We start from the raw sequence: 25,882 nt of genomic DNA, 5'->3' as shown, positions 1-25,882 counted from the left end.
ACAGTGGGAAGGGGTTGTCTGGGCTGTGCTGGAATAGGAGGTGTACAGTGGGAAGGGGTGTCTGGGCTGTGCTGGAATAGGAGGTGTACAGTGGGAAGGGGGTGTCTGTGCTGTGCTGGAATAGGAGGTGTACAGTGGGAAGGGGGTGTCTGGGCTGTGCTGGAATAGGAGGTGTACAGTGGTTAGGGGGTGTCTGGGCTGTGCTGGAATAGGAGGTGTACAGTGGGAAGGGGGTGTCTGGGCTGTCCTGGAATAGGAGGTGTACAGTGGGAAGGGGGTGTCTGGGCTGTGCTGGAATAGGAGGAGTACAGTGGGAAGGGGGTGTCTGGGCTGGGCTGGAATAGGAGGAGTACAGTGGGAAGGGGTTGTCTGAGCTGTGCTGGAATAGGAGGTGTACAGTGGGAAGGGGTGTCTGGGCTGTGCTGGAATAGGAGGTGTACAGTGGGAAGGGGGTGTCTGGGCTGTGCTGGAATAGGAGGAGTACAGTGGGAAGGGGGTGTCTGGGCTGTCCTAGAATAGGAGGTGTACAGTGGGAAGTGGGTGTCTGGGCTGTGCTGGAATAGGAGGAGTACAGTGGGAAGGGGGTGTCTGGGCTGTGCTGGAATAGGAGGTGTACAGTGGGAAGGGGGTGTCTGGGCTGTGCTGGAATAGGAGGAGTACAGTGGGAAGGGGGTGTCTGGGTTGTGCTGGAATAGGAGGAGTATAGTGGGAAGGGGGTGTCTGGGCTGTGCTGGAATAGGAGGTGTACAGTGGGAAGGGGGTGTCTGGGCTGTGCTGGAATAGGATGAGTACAGTGGGAAGGGGGTGTCTGGGCTGTGCTGGAATAGGAAGAGTACAGCGGGAAGGGGGTGTCTGGGCTGTGCTGGAATAGGATGAGTACAGTGGGAAGGGGGTGTCTGGGCTGTGCTGGAATAGGAGGTGTACAGTGGGAAGGGGGTGTCTGGGCTGTGCTGGAATAGGAGGTGTACAGTGGGAAGGGGGTGTCTGGGCTGTGCTGGAATAGGAGGAGTACAGTGGGAAGGGGGTGTCTGGGCTGTGCTGGAATAGGAGGAGTACAGTGGGAAGGGGGTGTCTGAGCTGTGCTGGAATAGGAGGTGTACAGTGGGAAGGGGGTGTCTGGGCTGTGCTGGAATAGGAGGTGTACAGTGGTTAGGGGGTGTCTGGGCTGGGCTGGAATAGGAGGAGTACAGTGGGAAGGGGTTGTCTGGGCTGTGCTGGAATAGGAGGTGTACAGTGGGAAGGGGTGTCTGGGCTGTGCTGGAATAGGAGGTGTACAGTGGGAAGGGGGTGTCTGTGCTGTGCTGGAATAGGAGGTGTACAGTGGGAAGGGGGTGTCTGGGCTGTGCTGGAATAGGAGGTGTACAGTGGTTAGGGGGTGTCTGGGCTGTGCTGGAATAGGAGGTGTACAGTGGGAAGGGGGTGTCTGGGCTGGGCTGGAATAGGAGGTGTACAGTTGGAAGGTGGTGCCTGGGCTGTGCTGGAATAGGAGGAGTACAGTGGGAAGGGGGTGTCTGGGCTGTGCTGGAATAGGATGAGTACAGTGGGAAGGGGGTGTCTGGGCTGTGCTGGAATAGGAGGTTTACAGTGGGAAGGGGGTGTCTGGGCTGTGCTGGAATAGGAGGAGTACAGTGGGAAGGGGGTGTCTGGGCTCGGCTGGAATAGGAGGAGTACAGTGGAAAGGGGTTGTCTGGGCTGTGCTGGAATAGGAGGTGTACAGTGGGAAGGGGTGTCTGGGCTGTGCTGGAATAGGAGGTGTACAGTGGGATGGGGGTGTCTGTGCTGTGCTGGCATAGGAGGTGTACAGTGGGAAGGGGATGTCTGGGCTGTGCTGGAATAGGAGGTGTACAGTGGGAAGGGGGTGTCTGGGCTGCGCTGGAATAGGATGAGTACAGTGGGAAGGGGTGTCTGGGCTGTGCTGGAATAGGAGGTGTACAGTGGGAAGGGGGTGTCTGTGCTGTGCTGGAATAGGAGGTGTAAAGTGGGAAGGGGATGTCTGGGCTGTGCTGGAATAGGAGGTGTACAGTGGGAAGGGGGTGTCTGGGCTGTGCTGGAATAGGAGGAGTACAGTGGGAAGGGGGTGTCTGGGCTGGGCTGGAATAGGAGGTGTACAGTGGGAAGGGGGTGTCTGGGCTGTGCTGGAATAGGAGGAGTACAGTGGGAAGGGGGTGTCTGGGCTGGGCTGGAATAGGAGGAGTACAGTGGGAAGGGGTTGTCTGGGCTGTGCTGGAATAGGAGGTGTACAGTGGGAAGGGGTGTCTGGGCTGTGCTGGAATAGGAGGTGTACAGTGGGAAGGGGGTGTCTGAGCTGTGCTGGAATAGGAGGTGTACAGTGGGAAGGGGGTGTTTGGGCTGTGCTGGAATAGGAGGTGTACAGTGGTTAGGGGGTGTCTGGGCTGGGCTGGAATAGGAGGTGTACAGTGGGATGGGGGTGTCTGGGCTGGGCTGGAATAGGAGGTGTACAGTTGGAAGGGGGTGTCTGGGCTGTGCTGGAATAGGAGGAGTACAGTGGGAAGGGGGTGTCTGGGCTGTGCTGGAATAGGATGAGTACAGTGGGAAGGGGGTGTCTGGGCTGTGCTGGAATAGGAGGAGTACAGTGGGAAGGGGGTGTCTGGGCTCTTCTGGAATAGGAGGTGTACAGTGGGAAGGGGGTGTCTGGGCTGTGCTGGAATAGGAGGTGTACAGCGGGAAGGGGGTGTCTGGGCTGTGCTGGAATAGGAGGTGTACAGTGGGAAGGGGGTGTCTGGGCTGTGCTGGAATAGGAGGAGTACAGTGGGAAGGGGGTGTCTGGGCTGTGCTGGAATAGGAGGTGTACAGTGGGAAGGGGGTGTCTGGGCTGTGCTGGAATAGGAGGAGTACAGTGGGAAGGGGGTGTCTGGGCTGTGCTGGAATAGGAGGAGTACAGTGGGAAGGGGGTGTCTGGGCTGGGCTGGAATAGGAGGAGTACAGTGGGAAGGGGTTGTCTGGGCTGTGCTGGAATAGGAGGTGTACAGTGGGAAGGGGTGTCTGGGCTGTGCTGGAATAGGAGGTGTACAGTGGGAAGGGGGTGTCTGTGCTGTGCTGGAATAGGAGGTGTACAGTGGGAAGGGGGTGTCTGGGCTGTGCTGGAATAGGAGGTGTACAGTGGTTAGGGGGTGTCTGGGCTGTGCTGGAATAGGAGGTGTACAGTGGGAAGGGGGTGTCTGGGCTGGGCTGGAATAGGAGGTGTACAGTTGGAAGGGGGTGCCTGGGCTGTGCTGGAATAGGAGGAGTACAGTGGGAAGGGGGTGTCTGGGCTGTGCTGGAATAGGATGAGTACAGTGGGAAGGGGGTGTCTGGGCTGTGCTGGAATAGGAGGTTTACAGTGGGAAGGGGGTGTCTGGGCTGTGCTGGAATAGGAGGAGTACAGTGGGAAGGGGGTGTCTGGGCTCGGCTGGAATAGGAGGAGTACAGTGGAAAGGGGTTGTCTGGGCTGTGCTGGAATAGGAGGTGTACAGTGGGAAGGGGTGTCTGGGCTGTGCTGGAATAGGAGGTGTACAGTGGGATGGGGGTGTCTGTGCTGTGCTGGCATAGGAGGTGTACAGTGGGAAGGGGATGTCTGGGCTGTGCTGGAATAGGAGGTGTACAGTGGGAAGGGGGTGTCTGGGCTGCGCTGGAATAGGATGAGTACAGTGGGAAGGGGGTGTCTGGGCTGGGCTGGAATAGGAGGTGTACAGTGGGAAGGGGGTGTCTGGGCTGTGCTGGAATAGGAGGAGTACAGTGGGAAGGGGGTGTCTGGGCTGTGCTGGAATAGGAGGTGTACAGTGGGAAGGGGGTGTCTGGGCTGTGCTGGAATAGGAGGTGTACAGTGGGAAGGGGGTGTCTGGGCTGTGCTGGAATAGGAGGAGTAAAGTGGGAAGGGGGTGTCTGGGCTGTGCTGGAATAGGAGGAGTACAGTGGGAAGGGGGTGTCTGGGCTGTGCTGGAATAGGAGGAGTAAAGTGGGAAGGGGGTGTCTGGGCTGTGCTGGAATAGGATTACAGTGGGAAGGGGGTGTCTGGGCTGTGCTGGAATAGGAGGTGTACAGTGGGAAGGGGGTATCTGGGCTGTGCTGGTATAGTAGGTGTACAGTGGGAAGGGGATGTCGGGGCTGTGCTGGAATAGGATGAGTACAGTGGGAAGGGGGTGTCTGGGCTGTGCTGGAATAGGAGGTTTACAGTGGGAAGGGGGTGTCTGGGCTGTGCTGGAATAGGAGGAGTATAGTGGGAAGGGGGTGTCTGGGCTGGGCTGGAATAGGAGGAGTACAGTGGGAAGGGGTTGTCTGAGCTGTGCTGGAATAGGAGGTGTACAGTGGGAAGGGGTGTCTGGGCTGTGCTGGAATAGGAGGTGTACAGTGGGAAGGGGGTGTCTGGGCTGTGCTGGAATAGGAGGAGTACAGTGGGAAGGGGGTGTCTGGGCTGTCCTAGAATAGGAGGTGTACAGTGGGAAGTGGGTGTCTGGGCTGTGCTGGAATAGGAGGAGTACAGTGGGAAGGGGGTGTCTGGGCTGTGCTGGAATAGGAGGTGTACAGTGGGAAGGGGGTGTCTGGGCTGTGCTGGAATAGGAGGAGTACAGTGGGAAGGGGGTGTCTGGGTTGTGCTGGAATAGGAGGAGTATAGTGGGAAGGGGGTGTCTGGGCTGTGCTGGAATAGGAGGTGTACAGTGGGAAGGGGGTGTCTGGGCTGTGCTGGAATAGGATGAGTACAGTGGGAAGGGGGTGTCTGGGCTGTGCTGGAATAGGAAGAGTACAGCGGGAAGGGGGTGTCTGGGCTGTGCTGGAATAGGAGGAGTACAGTGGGAAGGGGTTGTCTGGGCTGTGCTGGAATAGGAGGTGTACAGTGGGAAGGGGTGTCTGGGCTGTGCTGGAATAGGAGGTGTACAGTGGGAAGGGGGTGTCTGTGCTGTGCTGGAATAGGAGGTGTACAGTGGGAAGGGGGTGTCTGGGCTGTGCTGGAATAGGAGGTGTACAGTGGTTAGGGGGTGTCTGGGCTGTGCTGGAATAGGAGGTGTACAGTGGGAAGGGGGTGTCTGGGCTGGGCTGGAATAGGAGGTGTACAGTTGGAAGGGGGTGCCTGGGCTGTGCTGGAATAGGAGGAGTACAGTGGGAAGGGGGTGTCTGGGCTGTGCTGGAATAGGATGAGTACAGTGGGAAGGGGGTGTCTGGGCTGTGCTGGAATAGGAGGTTTACAGTGGGAAGGGGGTGTCTGGGCTGTGCTGGAATAGGAGGAGTACAGTGGGAAGGGGGTGTCTGGGCTCGGCTGGAATAGGAGGAGTACAGTGGAAAGGGGTTGTCTGGGCTGTGCTGGAATAGGAGGTGTACAGTGGGAAGGGGTGTCTGGGCTGTGCTGGAATAGGAGGTGTACAGTGGGATGGGGGTGTCTGTGCTGTGCTGGCATAGGAGGTGTACAGTGGGAAGGGGATGTCTGGGCTGTGCTGGAATAGGAGGTGTACAGTGGGAAGGGGGTGTCTGGGCTGCGCTGGAATAGGATGAGTACAGTGGGAAGGGGTGTCTGGGCTGTGCTGGAATAGGAGGTGTACAGTGGGAAGGGGGTGTCTGTGCTGTGCTGGAATAGGAGGTGTAAAGTGGGAAGGGGATGTCTGGGCTGTGCTGGAATAGGAGGTGTACAGTGGGAAGGGGGTGTCTGGGCTGTGCTGGAATAGGAGGAGTACAGTGGGAAGGGGGTGTCTGGGCTGGGCTGGAATAGGAGGTGTACAGTGGGAAGGGGGTGTCTGGGCTGTGCTGGAATAGGAGGAGTACAGTGGGAAGGGGGTGTCTGGGCTGGGCTGGAATAGGAGGAGTACAGTGGGAAGGGGTTGTCTGGGCTGTGCTGGAATAGGAGGTGTACAGTGGGAAGGGGTGTCTGGGCTGTGCTGGAATAGGAGGTGTACAGTGGGAAGGGGGTGTCTGAGCTGTGCTGGAATAGGAGGTGTACAGTGGGAAGGGGGTGTTTGGGCTGTGCTGGAATAGGAGGTGTACAGTGGTTAGGGGGTGTCTGGGCTGGGCTGGAATAGGAGGTGTACAGTGGGATGGGGGTGTCTGGGCTGGGCTGGAATAGGAGGTGTACAGTTGGAAGGGGGTGTCTGGGCTGTGCTGGAATAGGAGGAGTACAGTGGGAAGGGGGTGTCTGGGCTGTGCTGGAATAGGATGAGTACAGTGGGAAGGGGGTTTCTGGGCTGTGCTGGAATAGGAGGAGTACAGTGGGAAGGGGGTGTCTGGGCTCTTCTGGAATAGGAGGTGTACAGTGGGAAGGGGGTGTCTGGGCTGTGCTGGAATAGGAGGTGTACAGTGGGAAGGGGGTGTCTGGGCTGTGCTGGAATAGGAGGTGTACAGTGGGAAGGGGGTGTCTGGGCTGTGCTGGAATAGGAGGAGTACAGTGGGAAGGGGGTGTCTGGGCTGTGCTGGAATAGGAGGAGTACAGTGGGAAGGGGGTGTCTGGGCTGGGCTGGAATAGGAGGAGTACAGTGGGAAGGGGTTGTCTGGGCTGTGCTGGAATAGGAGGTGTACAGTGGGAAGGGGTGTCTGGGCTGTGCTGGAATAGGAGGTGTACAGTGGGAAGGGGGTGTCTGTGCTGTGCTGGAATAGGAGGTGTACAGTGGGAAGGGGGTGTCTGGGCTGTGCTGGAATAGGAGGTGTACAGTGGTTAGGGGGTGTCTGGGCTGTGCTGGAATAGGAGGTGTACAGTGGGAAGGGGGTGTCTGGGCTGGGCTGGAATAGGAGGTGTACAGTGGGAAGGGGGTGTCTGGGCTGTGCTGGAATAGGAGGTTTACAGTGGGAAGGGGGTGTCTGGGCTGTGCTGGAATAGGAGGAGTACAGTGGGAAGGGGGTGTCTGGGCTCGGCTGGAATAGGAGGAGTACAGTGGAAAGGGGTTGTCTGGGCTGTGCTGGAATAGGAGGTGTACAGTGGGAAGGGGTGTCTGGGCTGTGCTGGAATAGGAGGTGTACAGTGGGATGGGGGTGTCTGTGCTGTGCTGGCATAGGAGGTGTACAGTGGGAAGGGGATGTCTGGGCTGTGCTGGAATAGGAGGTGTACAGTGGGAAGGGGGTGTCTGGGCTGCGCTGGAATAGGATGAGTACAGTGGGAAGGGGTGTCTGGGCTGTGCTGGAATAGGAGGTGTACAGTGGGAAGGGGGTGTCTGTGCTGTGCTGGAATAGGAGGTGTAAAGTGGGAAGGGGGTGTCTGGGCTGTGCTGGAATAGGAGGAGTACAGTGGGAAGGGGGTGTCTGGGCTGGGCTGGAATAGGAGGTGTACAGTGGGAAGGGGGTGTCTGGGCTGTGCTGGAATAGGAGGAGTACAGTGGGAAGGGGGTGTCTGGGCTGTGCTGGAATAGGAGGTGTACAGCGGGAAGGGGGTGTCTGGGCTGTGCTGGAATAGGAGGTGTACAGTGGGAAGGGGGTGTCTGGGCTGTGCTGGAATAGGAGGAGTAAAGTGGGAAGGGGGTGTCTGGGCTGTGCTGGAATAGGAGGAGTACAGTGGGAAGGGGGTGTCTGGGCTGTGCTGGAATAGGAGGAGTAAAGTGGGAAGGGGGTGTCTGGGCTGTGCTGGAATAGGAGGTGTACAGTGGGAAGGGGGTATCTGGGCTGTGCTGGTATAGTAGGTGTACAGTGGGAAGGGGATGTCTGGGCTGTGCTGGAATAGGATGAGTACAGTGGGAAGGGGGTGTCTGGGCTGTGCTGGAATAGGAGGTTTACAGTGGGAAGGGGGTGTCTGGGCTGTGCTGGAATAGGAGGTGTACAGTGGGAAGGGGGTGTCTGGGCTGTGCTGGAATAGGAGGAGTACAGTGGGAAGGGGGTGTCTGGGCTGTGCTGGAATAGGAGGAGTACAGTGGGAAGGGGGTGTCTGGGCTGGGCTGGAATAGGAGGAGTACAGTGGGAAGGGGTTGTCTGGGCTGTGCTGGAATAGGAGGTGTACAGTGGGAAGGGGTGTCTGGGCTGTGCTGGAATAGGAGGTGTACAGTGGGAAGGGGGTGTCTGTGCTGTGCTGGAATAGGAGGTGTACAGTGGGAAGGGGGTGTCTGGGCTGTGCTGGAATAGGAGGTGTACAGTGGTTAGGGGGTGTCTGGGCTGTGCTGGAATAGGAGGTGTACAGTGGGAAGGGGGTGTCTGGGCTGGGCTGGAATAGGAGGTGTACAGTGGGAAGGGGGTGTCTGGGCTGTGCTGGAATAGGAGGTTTACAGTGGGAAGGGGGTGTCTGGGCTGTGCTGGAATAGGAGGAGTACAGTGGGAAGGGGGTGTCTGGGCTCGGCTGGAATAGGAGGAGTACAGTGGAAAGGGGTTGTCTGGGCTGTGCTGGAATAGGAGGTGTACAGTGGGAAGGGGTGTCTGGGCTGTGCTGGAATAGGAGGTGTACAGTGGGATGGGGGTGTCTGTGCTGTGCTGGCATAGGAGGTGTACAGTGGGAAGGGGATGTCTGGGCTGTGCTGGAATAGGAGGTGTACAGTGGGAAGGGGGTGTCTGGGCTGCGCTGGAATAGGATGAGTACAGTGGGAAGGGGTGTCTGGGCTGTGCTGGAATAGGAGGTGTACAGTGGGAAGGGGGTGTCTGTGCTGTGCTGGAATAGGAGGTGTAAAGTGGGAAGGGGGTGTCTGGGCTGTGCTGGAATAGGAGGAGTACAGTGGGAAGGGGGTGTCTGGGCTGGGCTGGAATAGGAGGTGTACAGTGGGAAGGGGGTGTCTGGGCTGTGCTGGAATAGGAGGAGTACAGTGGGAAGGGGGTGTCTGGGCTGTGCTGGAATAGGAGGTGTACAGTGGGAAGGGGGTGTCTGGGCTGTGCTGGAATAGGAGGTGTACAGTGGGAAGGGGGTGTCTGGGCTGTGCTGCAATAGGAGGAGTAAAGTGGGAAGGGGGTGTCTGGGCTGTGCTGGAATAGGAGGAGTACAGTGGGAAGGGGGTGTCTGGGCTGTGCTGGAATAGGAGGAGTAAAGTGGGAAGGGGGTGTCTGGGCTGTGCTGGAATAGGAGGTGTACAGTGGGAAGGGGGTATCTGGGCTGTGCTGGTATAGTAGGTGTACAGTGGGAAGGGGATGTCTGGGCTGTGCTGGAATAGGATGAGTACAGTGGGAAGGGGGTGTCTGGGCTGTGCTGGAATAGGAGGTTTACAGTGGGAAGGGGGTGTCTGGGCTGTGCTGGAATAGGAGGAGTATAGTGGGAAGGGGGTGTCTGGGCTGGGCTGGAATAGGAGGAGTACAGTGGGAAGGGGTTGTCTGAGCTGTGCTGGAATAGGAGGTGTACAGTGGGAAGGGGTGTCTGGGCTGTGCTGGAATAGGAGGTGTACAGTGGGAAGGGGGTGTCTGGGCTGTGCTGGAATAGGAGGAGTACAGTGGGAAGGGGGTGTCTGGGCTGTCCTAGAATAGGAGGTGTACAGTGGGAAGTGGGTGTCTGGGCTGTGCTGGAATAGGAGGAGTACAGTGGGAAGGGGGTGTCTGGGCTGTGCTGGAATAGGAGGTGTACAGTGGGAAGGGGGTGTCTGGGCTGTGCTGGAATAGGAGGAGTACAGTGGGAAGGGGGTGTCTGGGTTGTGCTGGAATAGGAGGAGTATAGTGGGAAGGGGGTGTCTGGGCTGTGCTGGAATAGGAGGTGTACAGTGGGAAGGGGGTGTCTGGGCTGTGCTGGAATAGGATGAGTACAGTGGGAAGGGGGTGTCTGGGCTGTGCTGGAATAGGAAGAGTACAGCGGGAAGGGGGTGTCTGGGCTGTGCTGGAATAGGATGAGTACAGTGGGAAGGGGGTGTCTGGGCTGTGCTGGAATAGGAGGTGTACAGTGGGAAGGGGGTGTCTGGGCTGTGCTGGAATAGGAGGTGTACAGTGGGAAGGGGGTGTCTGGGCTGTGCTGGAATAGGAGGAGTACAGTGGGAAGGGGGTGTCTGGGCTGTGCTGGAATAGGAGGAGTACAGTGGGAAGGGGGTGTCTGGGCTGGGCTGGAATAGGAGGAGTACAGTGGGAAGGGGTTGTCTGGGCTGTGCTGGAATAGGAGGTGTACAGTGGGAAGGGGTGTCTGGGCTGTGCTGGAATAGGAGGTGTACAGTGGGAAGGGGGTGTCTGAGCTGTGCTGGAATAGGAGGTGTACAGTGGGAAGGGGGTGTCTGGGCTGTGCTGGAATAGGAGGTGTACAGTGGTTAGGGGGTGTCTGGGCTGGGCTGGAATAGGAGGTGTACAGTGGGATGGGGGTGTCTGGGCTGGGCTGGAATAGGAGGTGTACAGTTGGAAGGGGGTGTCTGGGCTGTGCTGGAATAGGAGGAGTACAGTGGGAAGGGGGTGTCTGGGCTGTGCTGGAATAGGATGAGTACAGTGGGAAGGGGGTGTCTGGGCTGTGCTGGAATAGGAGGAGTACAGTGGGAAGGGGGTGTCTGGGCTCTTCTGGAATAGGAGGTGTACAGTGGGAAGGGGGTGTCTGGGCTGTGCTGGAATAGGAGGTGTACAGCGGGAAGGGGGTGTCTGGGCTGTGCTGGAATAGGAGGTGTACAGTGGGAAGGGGGTGTCTGGGCTGTGCTGGAATAGGAGGAGTACAGTGGGAAGGGGGTGTCTGGGCTGTGCTGGAATAGGAGGTGTACAGTGGGAAGGGGGTGTCTGGGCTGTGCTGGAATAGGAGGAGTACAGTGGGAAGGGGGTGTCTGGGCTGTGCTGGAATAGGAGGAGTACAGTGGGAAGGGGGTGTCTGGGCTGGGCTGGAATAGGAGGAGTACAGTGGGAAGGGGTTGTCTGGGCTGTGCTGGAATAGGAGGTGTACAGTGGGAAGGGGTGTCTGGGCTGTGCTGGAATAGGAGGTGTACAGTGGGAAGGGGGTGTCTGTGCTGTGCTGGAATAGGAGGTGTACAGTGGGAAGGGGGTGTCTGGGCTGTGCTGGAATAGGAGGTGTACAGTGGTTAGGGGGTGTCTGGGCTGTGCTGGAATAGGAGGTGTACAGTGGGAAGGGGGTGTCTGGGCTGGGCTGGAATAGGAGGTGTACAGTTGGAAGGGGGTGCCTGGGCTGTGCTGGAATAGGAGGTGTACAGTGGGAAGGGGGTGTCTCGGCTGTGCTGGAATAGGAGGTGTACAGTGGGAAGGGGGTGTCTGGGCTGTGCTGGAATAGGAGGAGTAAAGTGGGAAGGGGGTTTCTGGGCTGTGCTGGAATAGGAGGAGTACAGTGGGAAGGGGGTGTCTGGGCTGTGCTGGAATAGGAGGAGTAAAGTGGGAAGGGGGTGTCTGGGCTGTGCTGGAATAGAATGAGTACAGTGGGAAGGGGGTATCTGGGCTGTGCTGGTATAGTAGGTGTACAGTGGGAAGGGGATGTCTGGGCTGTGCTGGAATAGGATGAGTACAGTGGGAAGGGGGTGTCTGGGCTGTGCTGGAATAGGAGGTTTACAGTGGGAAGGGGGTGTCTGGGCTGTGCTGGAATAGGAGGAGTATAGTGGGAAGGGGGTGTCTGGGCTCGGCTGGAATAGGAGGAGTACAGTGGAAAGGGGTTGTCTGGGCTGTGCTGGAATAGGAGGTGTACAGTGGGAAGGGGTGTCTGGGCTGTGCTGGAATAGGAGGTGTACAGTGGGATGGGGGTGTCTGTGCTGTGCTGGCATAGGAGGTGTACAGTGGGAAGGGGGTGTCTGGGCTGTGCTGGAATAGGAGGAGTACAGTGGGAAGGGGGTGTCTGGGCTGTGCTGGAATAGGAGGAGTACAGTGGGAAGGGGGTGTCTGGGCTGGGCTGGAATAGGAGGAGTACAGTGGGAAGGGGTTGTCTGGGCTGTGCTGGAATAGGAGGTGTACAGTGGGAAGGGGTGTCTGGGCTGTGCTGGAATAGGAGGTGTACAGTGGGAAGGGGGTGTCTGGGCTGTGCTGGAATAGGAGGTGTACAGTGGGAAGGGGGTGTCTGGGCTGTGCTGGAATAGGAGGTGTACAGTGGTTAGGGGGTGTCTGGGCTGTGCTGGAATAGGAGGTGTACAGTGGGAAGGGGGTGTCTGGGCTGGGCTGGAATAGGAGGTGTACAGTTGGAAGGGGGTGCCTGGGCTGTGCTGGAATAGGAGGAGTACAGTGGGAAGGGGGTGTCTGGGCTGTGCTGGAATAGGATGAGTACAGTGGGAAGGGGTTGTCTGGGCTGTGCTGGAATAGGAGGTTTACAGTGGGAAGGGGGTGTCTGGGCTGTGCTGGAATAGGAGGAGTACAGTGGGAAGGGGGTGTCTGGGCTCGGCTGGAATAGGAGGAGTACAGTGGAAAGGGGTTGTCTGGGCTGTGCTGGAATAGGAGGTGTACAGTGGGAAGGGGTGTCTGGGCTGTGCTGGAATAGGAGGTGTACAGTGGAATGGGGGTGTCTGTGCTGTGCTGGCATAGGAGGTGTACAGTGGGAAGGGGATGTCTGGGCTGTGCTGGAATAGGAGGTGTACAGTGGGAAGGGGGTGTCTGGGCTGCGCTGGAATAGGATGAGTACAGTGGGAAGGGGTGTCTGGGCTGTGCTGGAATAGGAGGTGTACAGTGGGAAGGGGGTGTCTGTGCTGTGCTGGAATAGGAGGTGTAAAGTGGGAAGGGGATGTCTGGGCTGTGCTGGAATAGGAGGTGTACAGTGGGAAGGGGGTGTCTGGGCTGTGCTGGAATAGGAGGAGTACAGTGGGAAGGGGGTGTCTGGGCTGGGCTGGAATAGGAGGTGTACAGTGGGAAGGGGGTGTCTGGGCTGTGCTGGAATAGGAGGAGTACAGTGGGAAGGGGGTGTCTGGGCTGTGCTGGAATAGGAGGTGTACAGTGGGAAGGGGGTGTCTGGGCTGTGCTGGAATAGGAGGTGTACAGTGGGAAGGGGGTGTCTGGGCTGTGCTGGAATAGGAGGAGTAAAGTGGGAAGGGGGTGTCTGGGCTGTGCTGGAATAGGATGAGTACAGTGGGAAGGGGGTGTCTGGGCTGTGCTGGAATAGGAGGTTCACAGTGGGAAGGGGGTGTCTAGGCTGTGCTGGAATAGGAGGAGTACAGTTGGAAGGGGGTGCCTGGGCTGTGCTGGAATAGGAGGAGTACAGTGGGAAGGGGGTGTCTGGGCTCGGCTGGAATAGGAGGAGTACAGTGGAAAGGGGTTGTCTGGGCTGTGCTGGAATAGGAGGTGTACAGTGAGAAGGGGGTGTCTGGGCTGTGCTGGAATAGGAGGAGTAAAGTGGGAAGGGGGTGTCTGGGCTGTGCTGGAATAGGATGAGTACAGTGGGAAGGGGGTGTCTGGGCTGTGCTGGAATAGGAGGTGTACAGTGGGAAGGGGGTATCTGGGCTGTGCTGGTATAGTAGGTGTAAAGTGGGAAGGGGATGTCTGGGCTGTGCTGGAATAGGATGAGTACAGTGGGAAGGGGGTGTCTGGGCTGTGCTGGAATAGGAGGTTTACAGTGGGAAGGGGGTGTCTGGGCTGTGCTGGAATAGGAGGAGTATAGTGGAAAGGGGTTGTCTGGGCTGTGCTGGAATAGGAGGTGTACAGTGGGAAGGGGTGTCTGGGCTGTGCTGGAATAGGAGGTGTACAGTGGGATGGGGGTGTCTGTGCTGTGCTGGCATAGGAGGTGTACAGTGGGAAGGGGATGTCTGGGCTGTGCTGGAATAGGAGGTGTACAGTGGGAAGGGGGTGTCTGGGCTGCGCTGGAATAGGATGAGTACAGTGGGAAGGGGTGTCTGGGCTGTGCTGGAATAGGAGGTGTACAGTGGGAAGGGGGTGTCTGTGCTGTGCTGGAATAGGAGGTGTAAAGTGGGAAGGGGATGTCTGGGCTGTGCTGGAATAGGAGGTGTACAGTGGGAAGGGGGTGTCTGGGCTGTGCTGGAATAGGAGGAGTACAGTGGGAAGGGGGTGTCTGGGCTGGGCTGGAATAGGAGGTTTACAGTGGGAAGGGGGTGTCTGGGCTGTGCTGGAATAGGAGGAGTATAGTGGGAAGGGGGTGTCTGGGCTCGGCTGGAATAGGAGGAGTACAGTGGAAAGGGGTTGTCTGGGCTGTGCTGGAATAGGAGGTGTACAGTGGGAAGGGGTGTCTGGGCTGTGCTGGAATAGGAGGTGTACAGTGGGATGGGGGTGTCTGTGCTGTGCTGGCATAGGAGGTGTACAGTGGGAAGGGGGTGTCTGGGCTGTGCTGGAATAGGAGGAGTACAGTGGGAAGGGGGTGTCTGGGCTGTGCTGGAATAGGAGGAGTACAGTGGGAAGGGGGTGTCTGGGCTGGGCTGGAATAGGAGGAGTACAGTGGGAAGGGGTTGTCTGGGCTGTGCTGGAATAGGAGGTGTACAGTGGGAAGGGGTGTCTGGGCTGTGCTGGAATAGGAGGTGTACAGTGGGAAGGGGGTGTCTGGGCTGTGCTGGAATAGGAGGTGTACAGTGGGAAGGGGGTGTCTGGGCTGTGCTGGAATAGGAGGTGTACAGTGGTTAGGGGGTGTCTGGGCTGTGCTGGAATAGGAGGTGTACAGTGGGAAGGGGGTGTCTGGGCTGGGCTGGAATAGGAGGTGTACAGTTGGAAGGGGGTGCCTGGGCTGTGCTGGAATAGGAGGAGTACAGTGGGAAGGGGGTGTCTGGGCTGTGCTGGAATAGGATGAGTACAGTGGGAAGGGGTTGTCTGGGCTGTGCTGGAATAGGAGGTTTACAGTGGGAAGGGGGTGTCTGGGCTGTGCTGGAATAGGAGGAGTACAGTGGGAAGGGGGTGTCTGGGCTCGGCTGGAATAGGAGGAGTACAGTGGAAAGGGGTTGTCTGGGCTGTGCTGGAATAGGAGGTGTACAGTGGGAAGGGGTGTCTGGGCTGTGCTGGAATAGGAGGTGTACAGTGGAATGGGGGTGTCTGTGCTGTGCTGGCATAGGAGGTGTACAGTGGGAAGGGGATGTCTGGGCTGTGCTGGAATAGGAGGTGTACAGTGGGAAGGGGGTGTCTGGGCTGCGCTGGAATAGGATGAGTACAGTGGGAAGGGGTGTCTGGGCTGTGCTGGAATAGGAGGTGTACAGTGGGAAGGGGGTGTCTGTGCTGTGCTGGAATAGGAGGTGTAAAGTGGGAAGGGGATGTCTGGGCTGTGCTGGAATAGGAGGTGTACAGTGGGAAGGGGGTGTCTGGGCTGTGCTGGAATAGGAGGAGTACAGTGGGAAGGGGGTGTCTGGGCTGGGCTGGAATAGGAGGTGTACAGTGGGAAGGGGGTGTCTGGGCTGTGCTGGAATAGGAGGAGTACAGTGGGAAGGGGGTGTCTGGGCTGTGCTGGAATAGGAGGTGTACAGTGGGAAGGGGGTGTCTGGGCTGTGCTGGAATAGGAGGTGTACAGTGGGAAGGGGGTGTCTGGGCTGTGCTGGAATAGGAGGAGTAAAGTGGGAAGGGGGTGTCTGGGCTGTGCTGGAATAGGATGAGTACAGTGGGAAGGGGGTGTCTGGGCTGTGCTGGAATAGGAGGTTCACAGTGGGAAGGGGGTGTCTAGGCTGTGCTGGAATAGGAGGAGTACAGTTGGAAGGGGGTGCCTGGGCTGTGCTGGAATAGGAGGAGTACAGTGGGAAGGGGGTGTCTGGGCTCGGCTGGAATAGGAGGAGTACAGTGGAAAGGGGTTGTCTGGGCTGTGCTGGAATAGGAGGTGTACAGTGAGAAGGGGGTGTCTGGGCTGTGCTGGAATAGGAGGAGTAAAGTGGGAAGGGGGTGTCTGGGCTGTGCTGGAATAGGATGAGTACAGTGGGAAGGGGGTGTCTGGGCTGTGCTGGAATAGGAGGTGTACAGTGGGAAGGGGGTATCTGGGCTGTGCTGGTATAGTAGGTGTACAGTGGGAAGGGGATGTCTGGGCTGTGCTGGAATAGGATGAGTACAGTGGGAAGGGGGTGTCTGGGCTGTGCTGGAATAGGAGGTTTACAGTGGGAAGGGGGTGTCTGGGCTGTGCTGGAATAGGAGGAGTATAGTGGAAAGGGGTTGTCTGGGCTGTGCTGGAATAGGAGGTGTACAGTGGGAAGGGGTGTCTGGGCTGTGCTGGAATAGGAGGTGTACAGTGGGATGGGGGTGTCTGTGCTGTGCTGGCATAGGAGGTGTACAGTGGGAAGGGGATGTCTGGGCTGTGCTGGAATAGGAGGTGTACAGTGGGAAGGGGGTGTCTGGGCTGCGCTGGAATAGGATGAGTACAGTGGGAAGGGGTGTCTGGGCTGTGCTGGAATAGGAGGTGTACAGTGGGAAGGGGGTGTCTGTGCTGTGCTGGAATAGGAGGTGTAAAGTGGGAAGGGGATGTCTGGGCTGTGCTGGAATAGGAGGTGTACAGTGGGAAGGGGGTGTCTGGGCTGTGCTGGAATAGGAGGAGTACAGTGGGAAGGGGGTGTCTGGGCTGGGCTGGAATAGAAGGTGTACAGTGGGAAGGGGGTGTCTGGGCTGTGCTGGAATAGGAGGAGTACAGTGGGAAGGGGGTGTCTGGGCTGTGCTGGAATAGGAGGTGTACAGTGGGAAGGGGGTGTCTGGGCTGTGCTGGAATAGGAGGTGTACAGTGGGAAGGGGGTGTCTGGGCTGTGCTGGAATAGGAGGAGTAAAGTGGGAAGGGGGTGTCTTGGCTGTGCTGGAATAGGAGGAGTACAGTGGGAAGGGGGTGTCTGGGCTGTGCTGGAATAGGAGGAGTAAAGTGGGAAGGGGGTGTCTGGGCTGTGCTGGAATAGGATGAGTACAGTGGGAAGGGGGTGTCTGGGCTGTGCTGGAATAGGAGGTGTACAGTGGGAAGGGGGTATCTGGGCTGTGCTGGTATAGTAGGTGTACAGTGGGAAGGGGATGTCTGGGCTGTGCTGGAATAGGAGGAGTACAGTGGGAAGGGGGTGTCTGGGCTGTGCTGGAATAGGAGGTGTACAGTGGGAAGGGGGTGTCTGGGCTGTGCTGGAATAGGAGATGTACAGTGGGAAGGGGGTGTCTGGGCTGTGCTGGAATAGGACGAGTACAGTGGGAAGGGGGTGGCTGGGCTGTGCTGGAATAGGATGAGTACAGTGGGAAGGGGTGTCTGGGCTGTGCTGGAATAGGAGGTGTACAGTGGGAAGGGGGTGTCTGAGCTGTGCTGGAATAGGATGAGTACAGTGGGAAGGGGGTGTCTGGGCTGTGCTGGAATAGGAGGTGTACAGTGGGAAGGGGGTGTCTGGGCTGTGCTGGAATAGGAGGAGTACAGTGGGAAGGGGGTGTCTGGGTTGTGGTGGAATAGGAGGAGTACAGTGGGAAGGGCGTGTCTGGGCTGTGCTGGAATAGGAGGTGTACAGTGGGAAGGGGGTGTCTGGACTGTGCTGGAATAGGATGAGTACAGTGGGAAGGGGGTGTCTGGGCTGTGCTGGAATAGGAGGAGTACAGCGGGAAGGGGGTGTCTGGGCTGTGCTGGAATAGGAGGTGTACAGTGGGAAGGGGGTGTCTGGGCTGTGCTGGAATAGGAGGAGTACAGCGGGAAGGGGGTGTCTGGGCTGTGCTGGAATAGGAGGTGTACAGTGGGAAGGGGGTGTCTGGGCTGTCCTGGAATAGGAGGTGTACAGTGGGAAAGAGGGTGTCTGGGCTCTGCTGGAATAGGAGGTGTACAGTCGGAAGGGGGTGTCTGGGCTGTGCTGGAATAGGAGGAGTACAGTGGGAAGGGGGTGTCTGGGCTGTCCTAGAATAGGAGGTGTACAGTGGGAAGGGGGTGTCTGGGCTGTGCTGGAATAGGAGGTGTACAGTGGGAAGGGGGTGTCTGGGCTGTGCTGGAATAGGAGGAGTACAGTGGGAAGGGGGTGTCTGGGCTGGGCTGTTATAGGAGGAGTACAGTGGGAAGGGATTGTCTGGGCTGTGCTGGAATAGGAGGTGTACAGTGGGAAGGGGGTGTCTGGGCTGTGCTGGAATAGGAGGTGTACAGTGGGAAGGGGTGTCTGGGCTGTGCTGGAATAGGAGGTGTACAGTGGGAAGGGGTGTCTGGGCTGTGCTGGAATAGGATGAGTACAGTGGGAAGGGGGTGTCTGGGCTGTGCTGGAATAGGAGGAGTACAGTGGGAAGGGGGTGTCTGGGCTGTGCTGGAATAGGATGAGTACAGTGGGAAGGGGGTGTCTGGGCTGTGCTGGAATAGGATGAGTACAGTGGGAAGGGGGTGTCTGGGCTGTGCTGGAATAGGAGGTGTACAGTGGGAAGGGGGTGTCTGGGCTGTGCTGGAATAGGAGGAGAACAGTGGGAAGGGGTGTCTGGGTTGTGCTGGAATAGGAGGAGTACAGTGGGAAGGGGGTGTCTGGGCTGTGCTGGAATAGGAGGTGTACAGTGGGAAGGGGGTGTCTGGGCCGTGCTGGAATAGGATGAGTACAGTGGGAAGGGGGTGTCTGGGCTGTGCTGGAATAGGAAGAGTACAGCGGGAAGGGGGTGTCTGGGCTGTGCTGGAATAGGAGGTGTACAGTGGGAAGGGGGTGTCTGGGCTGTGCTGGAATAGGAGGTGTACAGCGGGAAGGGGGTGTCTGGGCTGTGCTGGAATAGGAGGTGTACAGTGGGAAGGGGGTGTCTGGGCTGTGCTGGAATAGGAGGAGTACAGTGGGAAGGGGGTGTCTGGGCTGTGCTGGAATAGGAGGTGTACAGTGGGAAGGGGGTGTCTGGGCTGTGCTGGAATAGGAGGAGTACAGTGGGAAGGGGGTGTCTGGGCTGTGCTGGAATAGGAGGAGTACAGTGGGAAGGGGGTGTCTGGGCTGGGCTGGAATAGGAGGAGTACAGTGGGAAGGGGTGTCTGGGCTGTGCTGGAATAGTAGGTGTACAGTGGGAATGGGGTGTCTGTGCTGTGCTGGAATAGGAGGTGTACAGTGGGAAGGGGATGTCTGGGCTGTGCTGGAATAGGAGGTGTACAGTGGGAAGGGGGTGTCTGGGCTGGGCTGGAATAGGAGGTGTACAGCGGGAAGGGGGTGTCTGGGCTGTGCTGGAATAGGAGGTGTACAGTGGTTAGGGGCTGTCTGGGCTGTGCTGGAATAGGAGGTGTACAGTGGGAAGGGGGTGTCTGGGCTGGGCTGGAATAGGAGGTGTACAATTGGAAGGGGGTGTCTGGGCTGTGCTGGAATAGGAGGAGTACAGTGGGAAGGGGGTGTCTGGGCTGTGCTGGAATAGGAGGTGTACAGTGGGAAGTGGGTGTCTGGGCTGTGCTGGAATAGGAGGAGTACAGTGGGAAGCGGGTGTCTGGGCTGTGCTGGAATAGGAGGAGTAGAGTGGGAAGGGGGGTGTCTTGGCTGTGCTGGAATAGGAGGTGTACAGTTGGAATAGGAATAGGCTGGAATAGGGGGTGTCTGGCCTGTGTTGGAATAGGGGGTGTCTGGGCTTTGCTGGAATAGGGGGTGTCTGGGCTGGAATAGGGGGTGTCTGGGCTGTGCTGGAATAGGGGGTGTCTGGGCTGTGCTGGAATAGGGGATGTACAGTGGGAAGGGGGTGTCTGGGCTGTGCTGGAACAGGGGGTGTACAGTGGGAAGGGGGTGTCTGGGCTATGCTGGAATAGGAGGTGTACAGTGAGAAGGGGGTGTCTATGCTGTGCTGGAATAGGGGGTGTCTGGGCTAGAATAGGGGGTGTCTGGGCTGGAATAGGGGGTGTCTGGGCTGGAATAGGAGGAGTACAGTGGGAAGTGGTTGTCTGGGCTGTGCTGGAATAGGAGCTGTACAGTGGGAAGGGGTGTCTGGGCTGTGCTGGAATAGGAGGTGTACAGTGGGAAGGGGGTGTCTGTGCTGTGCTGGAATAGGAGGTGTAAAGTGGGAAGGGGATGTCTGGGCTGTGCTGGAATAGGAGGTGTACAGTGGGAAGGGGGTGTCTGGGCTGTGCTGGAATAGGAGGAGTACAGTGGGAAGGGGGTGTCTGGGCTGGGCTGGAATAGAAGGTGTACAGTGGGAAGGGGGTGTCTGGGCTGTGCTGGAATAGGAGGAGTACAGTGGGAAGGGGGTGTCTGGGCTGTGCTGGAATAGGAGGTGTACAGTGGGAAGGGGGTGTCTGGGCTGTGCTGGAATAGGAGGTGTACAGTGGGAAGGGGGTGTCTGGGCTGTGCTGGAATAGGAGGAGTAAAGTGGGAAGGGGGTGTCTGGGCTGTGCTGGAATAGGAGGAGTACAGTGGGAAGGGGGTGTCTGGGGCTGTGCTGGAATAGGAGGAGTAAAGTGGGAAGGGGGTGTCTGGGCTGTGCTGGAATAGGATGAGTACAGTGGGAAGGGGGTGTCTGGGCTGTGCTGGAATAGGAGGTGTACAGTGGGAAGGGGGTATCTGGGCTGTGCTGGTATAGTAGGTGTACAGTGGGAAGGGGATGTCTGGGCTGTGCTGGAATAGGAGGAGTACAGTGGGAAGGGGGTGTCTGGGCTGTGCTGGAATAGGAGGTGTACAGTGGGAAGGGGGTGTCTGGGCTGTGCTGGAATAGGAGATGTACAGTGGGAAGGGGGTGTCTGGGCTGTGCTGGAATAGGACGAGTACAGTGGGAAGGGGGTGGCTGGGCTGTGCTGGAATAGGATGAGTACAGTGGGAAGGGGTGTCTGGGCTGTGCTGGAATAGGAGGTGTACAGTGGGAAGGGGGTGTCTGAGCTGTGCTGGAATAGGATGAGTACAGTGGGAAGGGGGTGTCTGGGCTGTGCTGGAATAGGAGGTGTACAGTGGGAAGGGGGTGTCTGGGCTGTGCTGGAATAGGAGGAGTACAGTGGGAAGGGGGTGTCTGGGTTGTGGTGGAATAGGAGGAGTACAGTGGGAAGGGCGTGTCTGGGCTGTGCTGGAATAGGAGGTGTACAGTGGGAAGGGGGTGTCTGGACTGTGCTGGAATAGGATGAGTACAGTGGGAAGGGGGTGTCTGGGCTGTGCTGGAATAGGAGGAGTACAGCGGGAAGGGGGTGTCTGGGCTGTGCTGGAATAGGAGGTGTACAGTGGGAAGGGGGTGTCTGGGCTGTGCTGGAATAGGAGGAGTACAGCGGGAAGGGGGTGTCTGGGCTGTGCTGGAATAGGAGGTGTACAGTGGGAAGGGGGTGTCTGGGCTGTCCTGGAATAGGAGGTGTACAGTGGGAAAGAGGGTGTCTGGGCTCTGCTGGAATAGGAGGTGTACAGTGGGAAGGGGGTGTCTGGGCTGTGCTGGAATAGGAGGAGTACAGTGGGAAGGGGGTGTCTGGGCTGTCCTAGAATAGGAGGTGTACAGTGGGAAGGGGGTGTCTGGGCTGTGCTGGAATAGGAGGTGTACAGTGGGAAGGGGGTGTCTGGGCTGTGCTGGAATAGGAGGAGTACAGTGGGAAGGGGGTGTCTGGGCTGGGCTGTTATAGGAGGAGTACAGTGGGAAGGGGTTGTCTGGGCTGTGCTGGAATAGGAGGTGTACAGTGGGAAGGGGGTGTCTGGGCTGTGCTGGAATAGGAGGTGTACAGTGGGAAGGGGTGTCTGGGCTGTGCTGGAATAGGAGGTGTACAGTGGGAAGGGGTGTCTGGGCTGTGCTGGAATAGGATGAGTACAGTGGGAAGGGGGTGTCTGGGCTGTGCTGGAATAGGAGGAGTACAGTGGGAAGGGGGTGTCTGGGCTGTGCTGGAATAGGATGAGTACAGTGGGAAGGGGGTGTCTGGGCTGTGCTGGAATAGGATGAGTACAGTGGGAAGGGGGTGTCTGGGCTGTGCTGGAATAGGAGGTGTACAGTGGGAAGGGGGTGTCTGGGCTGTGCTGGAATAGGAGGAGAACAGTGGGAAGGGGTGTCTGGGTTGTGCTGGAATAGGAGGAGTACAGTGGGAAGGGGGTGTCTGGGCTGTGCTGGAATAGGAGGTGTACAGTGGGAAGGGGGTGTCTGGGCCATGCTGGAATAGGATGAGTACAGTGGAAGGGGGTGTCTGGGCTGTGCTGGAATAGGAAGAGTACAGCGGGAAGGGGGTGTCTGGGCTGTGCTGGAATAGGAGGTGTACAGTGGGAAGGGGGTGTCTGGGCTGTGCTGGAATAGGAGGTGTACAGCGGGAAGGGGTGTCTGGGCTGTGCTGGAATAGGAGGTGTACAGTGGAAGGGGGTGTCTGGGCTGTGCTGGAATAGGAGGAGTACAGTGGGAAGGGGGTGTCTGGGCTGTGCTGGAATAGGAGGAGTACAGTGGGAAGGGGGTGTCTGGGCTGTGCTGGAATAGGAGGTGTACAGTGGGAAGGGGGTGTCTGGGCTGTGCTGGAATAGGAGGAGTACAGTGGGAAGGGGGTGTCTGGGCTGTGCTGGAATAGGAGGAGTACAGTGGGAAGGGGGTGTCTGGGCTGTGCTGGAATAGGAGGTGTACAGTGGGAAGGGGGTGTCTGGGCTGTGCTGGAATAGGAGGTGTACAGTGGGAAGGGGATGTCTGGGCTGTGCTGGAAAATAGGAGGTGTACAGTGGGAAGGGGGTGTCTGGGCTGGGCTGGAATAGGAGGTGTACAGCGGGAAGGGGGTGTCTGGGCTGTGCTGGAATAGGAGGTGTACAGTGGTTAGGGGCTGTCTGGGCTGTGCTGGAATAGGAGGTGTACAGTGGGAAGGGGGTGTCTGGGCTGGGCTGGAATAGGAGGTGTACAATTGGAAGGGGGTGTCTGGGCTGTGCTGGAATAGGAGGAGTACAGTGGGAAGGGGGTGTCTGGGCTGTGCTGGAATAGGAGGTGTACAGTGGGAAGTGGGTGTCTGGGCTGTGCTGGAATAGGAGGAGTACAGTGGGAAGCGGGTGTCTGGGCTGTGCTGGAATAGGAGGAGTAGAGTGGGAAGGGGGGTGTCTTGGCTGTGCTGGAATAGGAGGTGTACAGTTGGAATAGGAATAGGCTGGAATAGGGGGTGTCTGGCCTGTGTTGGAATAGGGGGTGTCTGGGCTTTGCTGGAATAGGGGGTGTCTGGGCTGGAATAGGGGGTGTCTGGGCTGTGCTGGAATAGGGGGTGTCTGGGCTGTGCTGGAATAGGGGATGTACAGTGGGAAGGGGGTGTCTGGGCTGTGCTGGAACAGGGGGTGTACAGTGGGAAGGGGGTGTCTGGGCTATGCTGGAATAGGAGGTGTACAGTGAGAAGGGGGTGTCTATGCTGTGCTGGAATAGGGGGTGTCTGGGCTAGAATAGGGGGTGTCTGGGCTGGAATAGGGGGTGTCTGGGCTGGAATAGGAGGAGTACAGTGGGAAGCGGTTGTCTGGGCTGTGCTGGAATAGGAGCTGTACAGTGGGAAGGGGTGTCTGGGCTGTGCTGGAATATGAGGTGTACAGTGGGAAGGGGGTGTTTAGGCTGGGCTGGAATAGTGGGTGTCTGGGCTGGAATAAGGGGTGTCTGGGCTGGAATAGGGGGTGTCTGGGCTGGAATAGGGGGTGGCTGTGCTGGAACAGGGTGTGTCTGGGCTGTGCTGGAATAGGGGGTGTCTGGGCTGGAATAGGTGGTGTCTGGGCTGGAATAGGGGGTGTCTGGGCTGTTCTGGAATAGGGGGTGTCTGGGCTGTGCTGGAATAGGGGATGTACAGTGGGAAGGGGGTGTCTGGGCTGTGCTGGAATAGGGGGTGTACAGTGGGAAGGGGGTGTCTGGGCTGTGCTGGAATAGGAGGTGTACAGTGGGAAGGGGGTGTTTAGGCTGGGCTGGAATAGTGGGTGTCTGGGCTGGAATAGTGGGTGTCTGGGCTGGAATAGGGGGTGTCTGTGCTGGAACAGGGTGTGTCTGGGCTTGGCTGGAATAGGGGGTGTCTGGGCTTGAATAGGGGGTGTCTGGCCTGTGTTGGAACAGGGGGTGTCTGGGCTGTGCTGGAATTGGGGGTGTCTGGGCTGGAATTGGGGGTGTCTGTGCTGGAACAGGGTGTGTCTGGGCTGCGCTGGAATAGGGGGTGTCTGGTCTCGAATAGGTGGTGTCTGGGCTGGAATAGGGGGTGCCTGTGCTGGAATAGGGGGTGTCTGGGCTGGAATAGGGGGTGTCTGGGCTGGGCTGGAATCAGGGGTGTCTGGGCTGGAACAGGGTGTGTCTGGGCTGCGCTGGAATAGGGGATGTCTGTGCTGGAATAGGGGTGTCTGGGCTGGAACAGGGGGTGTCTGGGCTGGAATAGGTGGTGTCTGGGCTGGAATAGGGGGTGTCTGGCCTGTGTTGGAACAGGGGGTTTCTGGGCTGGGCTGGAATAGGGGATGTCTGTGCTGGAATAGGGTGTGTCTGGGCTGGAATAGGGTGTGTCTGGGCTGGAATAGGGGGTGTCTGGCCTGTGTTGGAACAGGGGGTGTCTGGGCTGTGCTGGAATTTGGGGTCTCTGGGCTGGAATAGGGGGTCTGGGCTGTGCTGGAATAGGGGGTGTACAGTGGGAAGGGGGTGTCTGGGCTGTGCTGGAATAGGGGGTGTCTGGGCTGGAATACGGGGTATCTGGGTTGACGTGAGACTGATTGGGATAGGACGCCTCGTGCTGGTGCTTTGTATGATTATACCTCTCTCATCAGGCGGTGTATAGCAGAGCGCCCACTCGCCTCCTGTCTCGTCTTTGGGGCCTCCTGAATGATGTACGCCTACCTCGCTGGCTGCGCCGTCCTCTCTTCTCCATGTATGTCTGGGCTTTCTCTGTGAACATGGCAGAAGCCGAGGTAGAAGATCTGAACCGCTACAAGAATTTGGGGGAACTCTTCAGGCGCCCATTGAAGCCCACGGCCAGGACCATTGCTCCCCACTACTTGGTGAGTAGAATGTGTGACATCACTCTGCACTATGCACCGGGGCTGTAACTCCTGGGGTACAGCAGACCATGAGAAAGGCACTGCCACCAATGAAATGGAACTAAAATTACAGTTCTATATATGAGTAATGAAGGGTTATTCCAAAGTCAGACAGGTGACCTGGAAACCATTTACACACCTATGGGGCATTTATAGAATGAATGCACTTTGTGTACGTTTAGTGGATGCGGGGGCCCCATGTAAGTTACCATCATCAGGGTGTCCACAAACCAGTTCTCCAGTTCTCCTGGTGTGCTCAAGGGATAGGATTGTTACATGAACCACCCAAACCACCTCCATAACCTATTCTACCCCCTCTACACAGTTCACACAAAACTTACATGTGTTCTCTTTCTACACTCGCACGTCCTACTGACTCCAGGCCAACAGCTCTGTGTGACTGGATCATACAACCCACCAAGAATGTTCTACTTTTGTAATCTGGCTAATCCAGATAATCAATATGTAGCTCTTATCCTTGGTTGGGTACGGGATTTCAGCGCCGGCATTCTAAGCACTGGCATCCCGACATATCAGGATTATAACTACATCCCTATAGAGGGTAAGCATGTGAGCAGGGCCCTCCTACCTGATGGTCTGTCTGTTGTTACCCAGTGTGGCCTTTACCCCTTGCAGCGTTACATAGAGACAGCGATGCCTCTGTCACGTGTGGGATCAGCTGTTCCGTGTGCCTCACTCTATGTATTTGTCTGACCAACCCATGTCATCTGCTTGTCCCCGCAGGTCAGTCCTTGTGATGGGCGCATCCTACACCATGGCCGTACCCGGGGGGCACAGATTGAGCAAGTTAAAGGTCTGACATATTCACTGGAGAATTTCCTGGGCCCACAGGACTGGCGGGAGCCGACCAACTCAAGTAAATGGCCGAATATTCTACTGCAGGGTTTCTGTCCCGGTGACGGGGCGCGGTATGCATAAAGGGTTAATGCTTATGGTAACCACAGTAAGATGGGGAATGGTAATGATACTTTTATCCCACAATACCTCTAATAACTTCTCAGTATCACCAGTACAGCTACTTATCTGTAATCTGTCCCAGCACTGTGTTATATTATCCTATGTGTGACCCCAGGCTAGTATCATCAGTACAGCTACTTATCTGTAATCTGTCCCAGCACTGTGTTATATTATCCTATGTGTGACCCCAGGCTAGTATCACCAGTACAGCTACTTATCTGTAATCTGTCCCAGCAATGTGTTATATTATCCTATGTGTGACCCCAGGCTAGTATCACCAGTACAGCTACTTATCTGTAATCTGTCCCAGCAATGTGTTATATTATCCTATGTGTGACCCCAGGCTAATATCACCGGTACAGCTACTTATCTGTAATCTGTCCCAGCACTGTGTTATATTATCCTATGTGTGA

At 57.5% G+C, this 25,882-nt stretch overlaps 1 protein-coding gene across 1 annotated transcript in view; it reads left to right on the top strand.

Moving 5' to 3' along the window:
• Nucleotides 1–25,882, top strand: part of LOC148453336 (phosphatidylserine decarboxylase proenzyme, mitochondrial-like) — a 485,622-nt gene that overhangs the window by 159,259 nt on the left and 300,481 nt on the right. The window contains exons 4-5 of the mRNA XM_088462260.1: nt 24,222–24,452; nt 25,236–25,368. Coding sequence (XP_088318386.1) covers nt 24,222–24,452; nt 25,236–25,368 — 364 coding nt within the window. The remainder of the gene's footprint in view (nt 1–24,221; nt 24,453–25,235; nt 25,369–25,882) is intronic.

This window comes from Taudactylus pleione, unplaced genomic scaffold, assembly GCF_031769625.1.
Source record: "Taudactylus pleione unplaced genomic scaffold, aTauple2 ptg001176l, whole genome shotgun sequence".
In the NCBI taxonomy this organism is placed as follows: Eukaryota; Metazoa; Chordata; class Amphibia; order Anura; family Myobatrachidae; genus Taudactylus; species Taudactylus pleione.
Note: the sequence above shows the minus strand (reverse complement) of the source record. Positions and strands in the feature narration are given on the sequence as shown.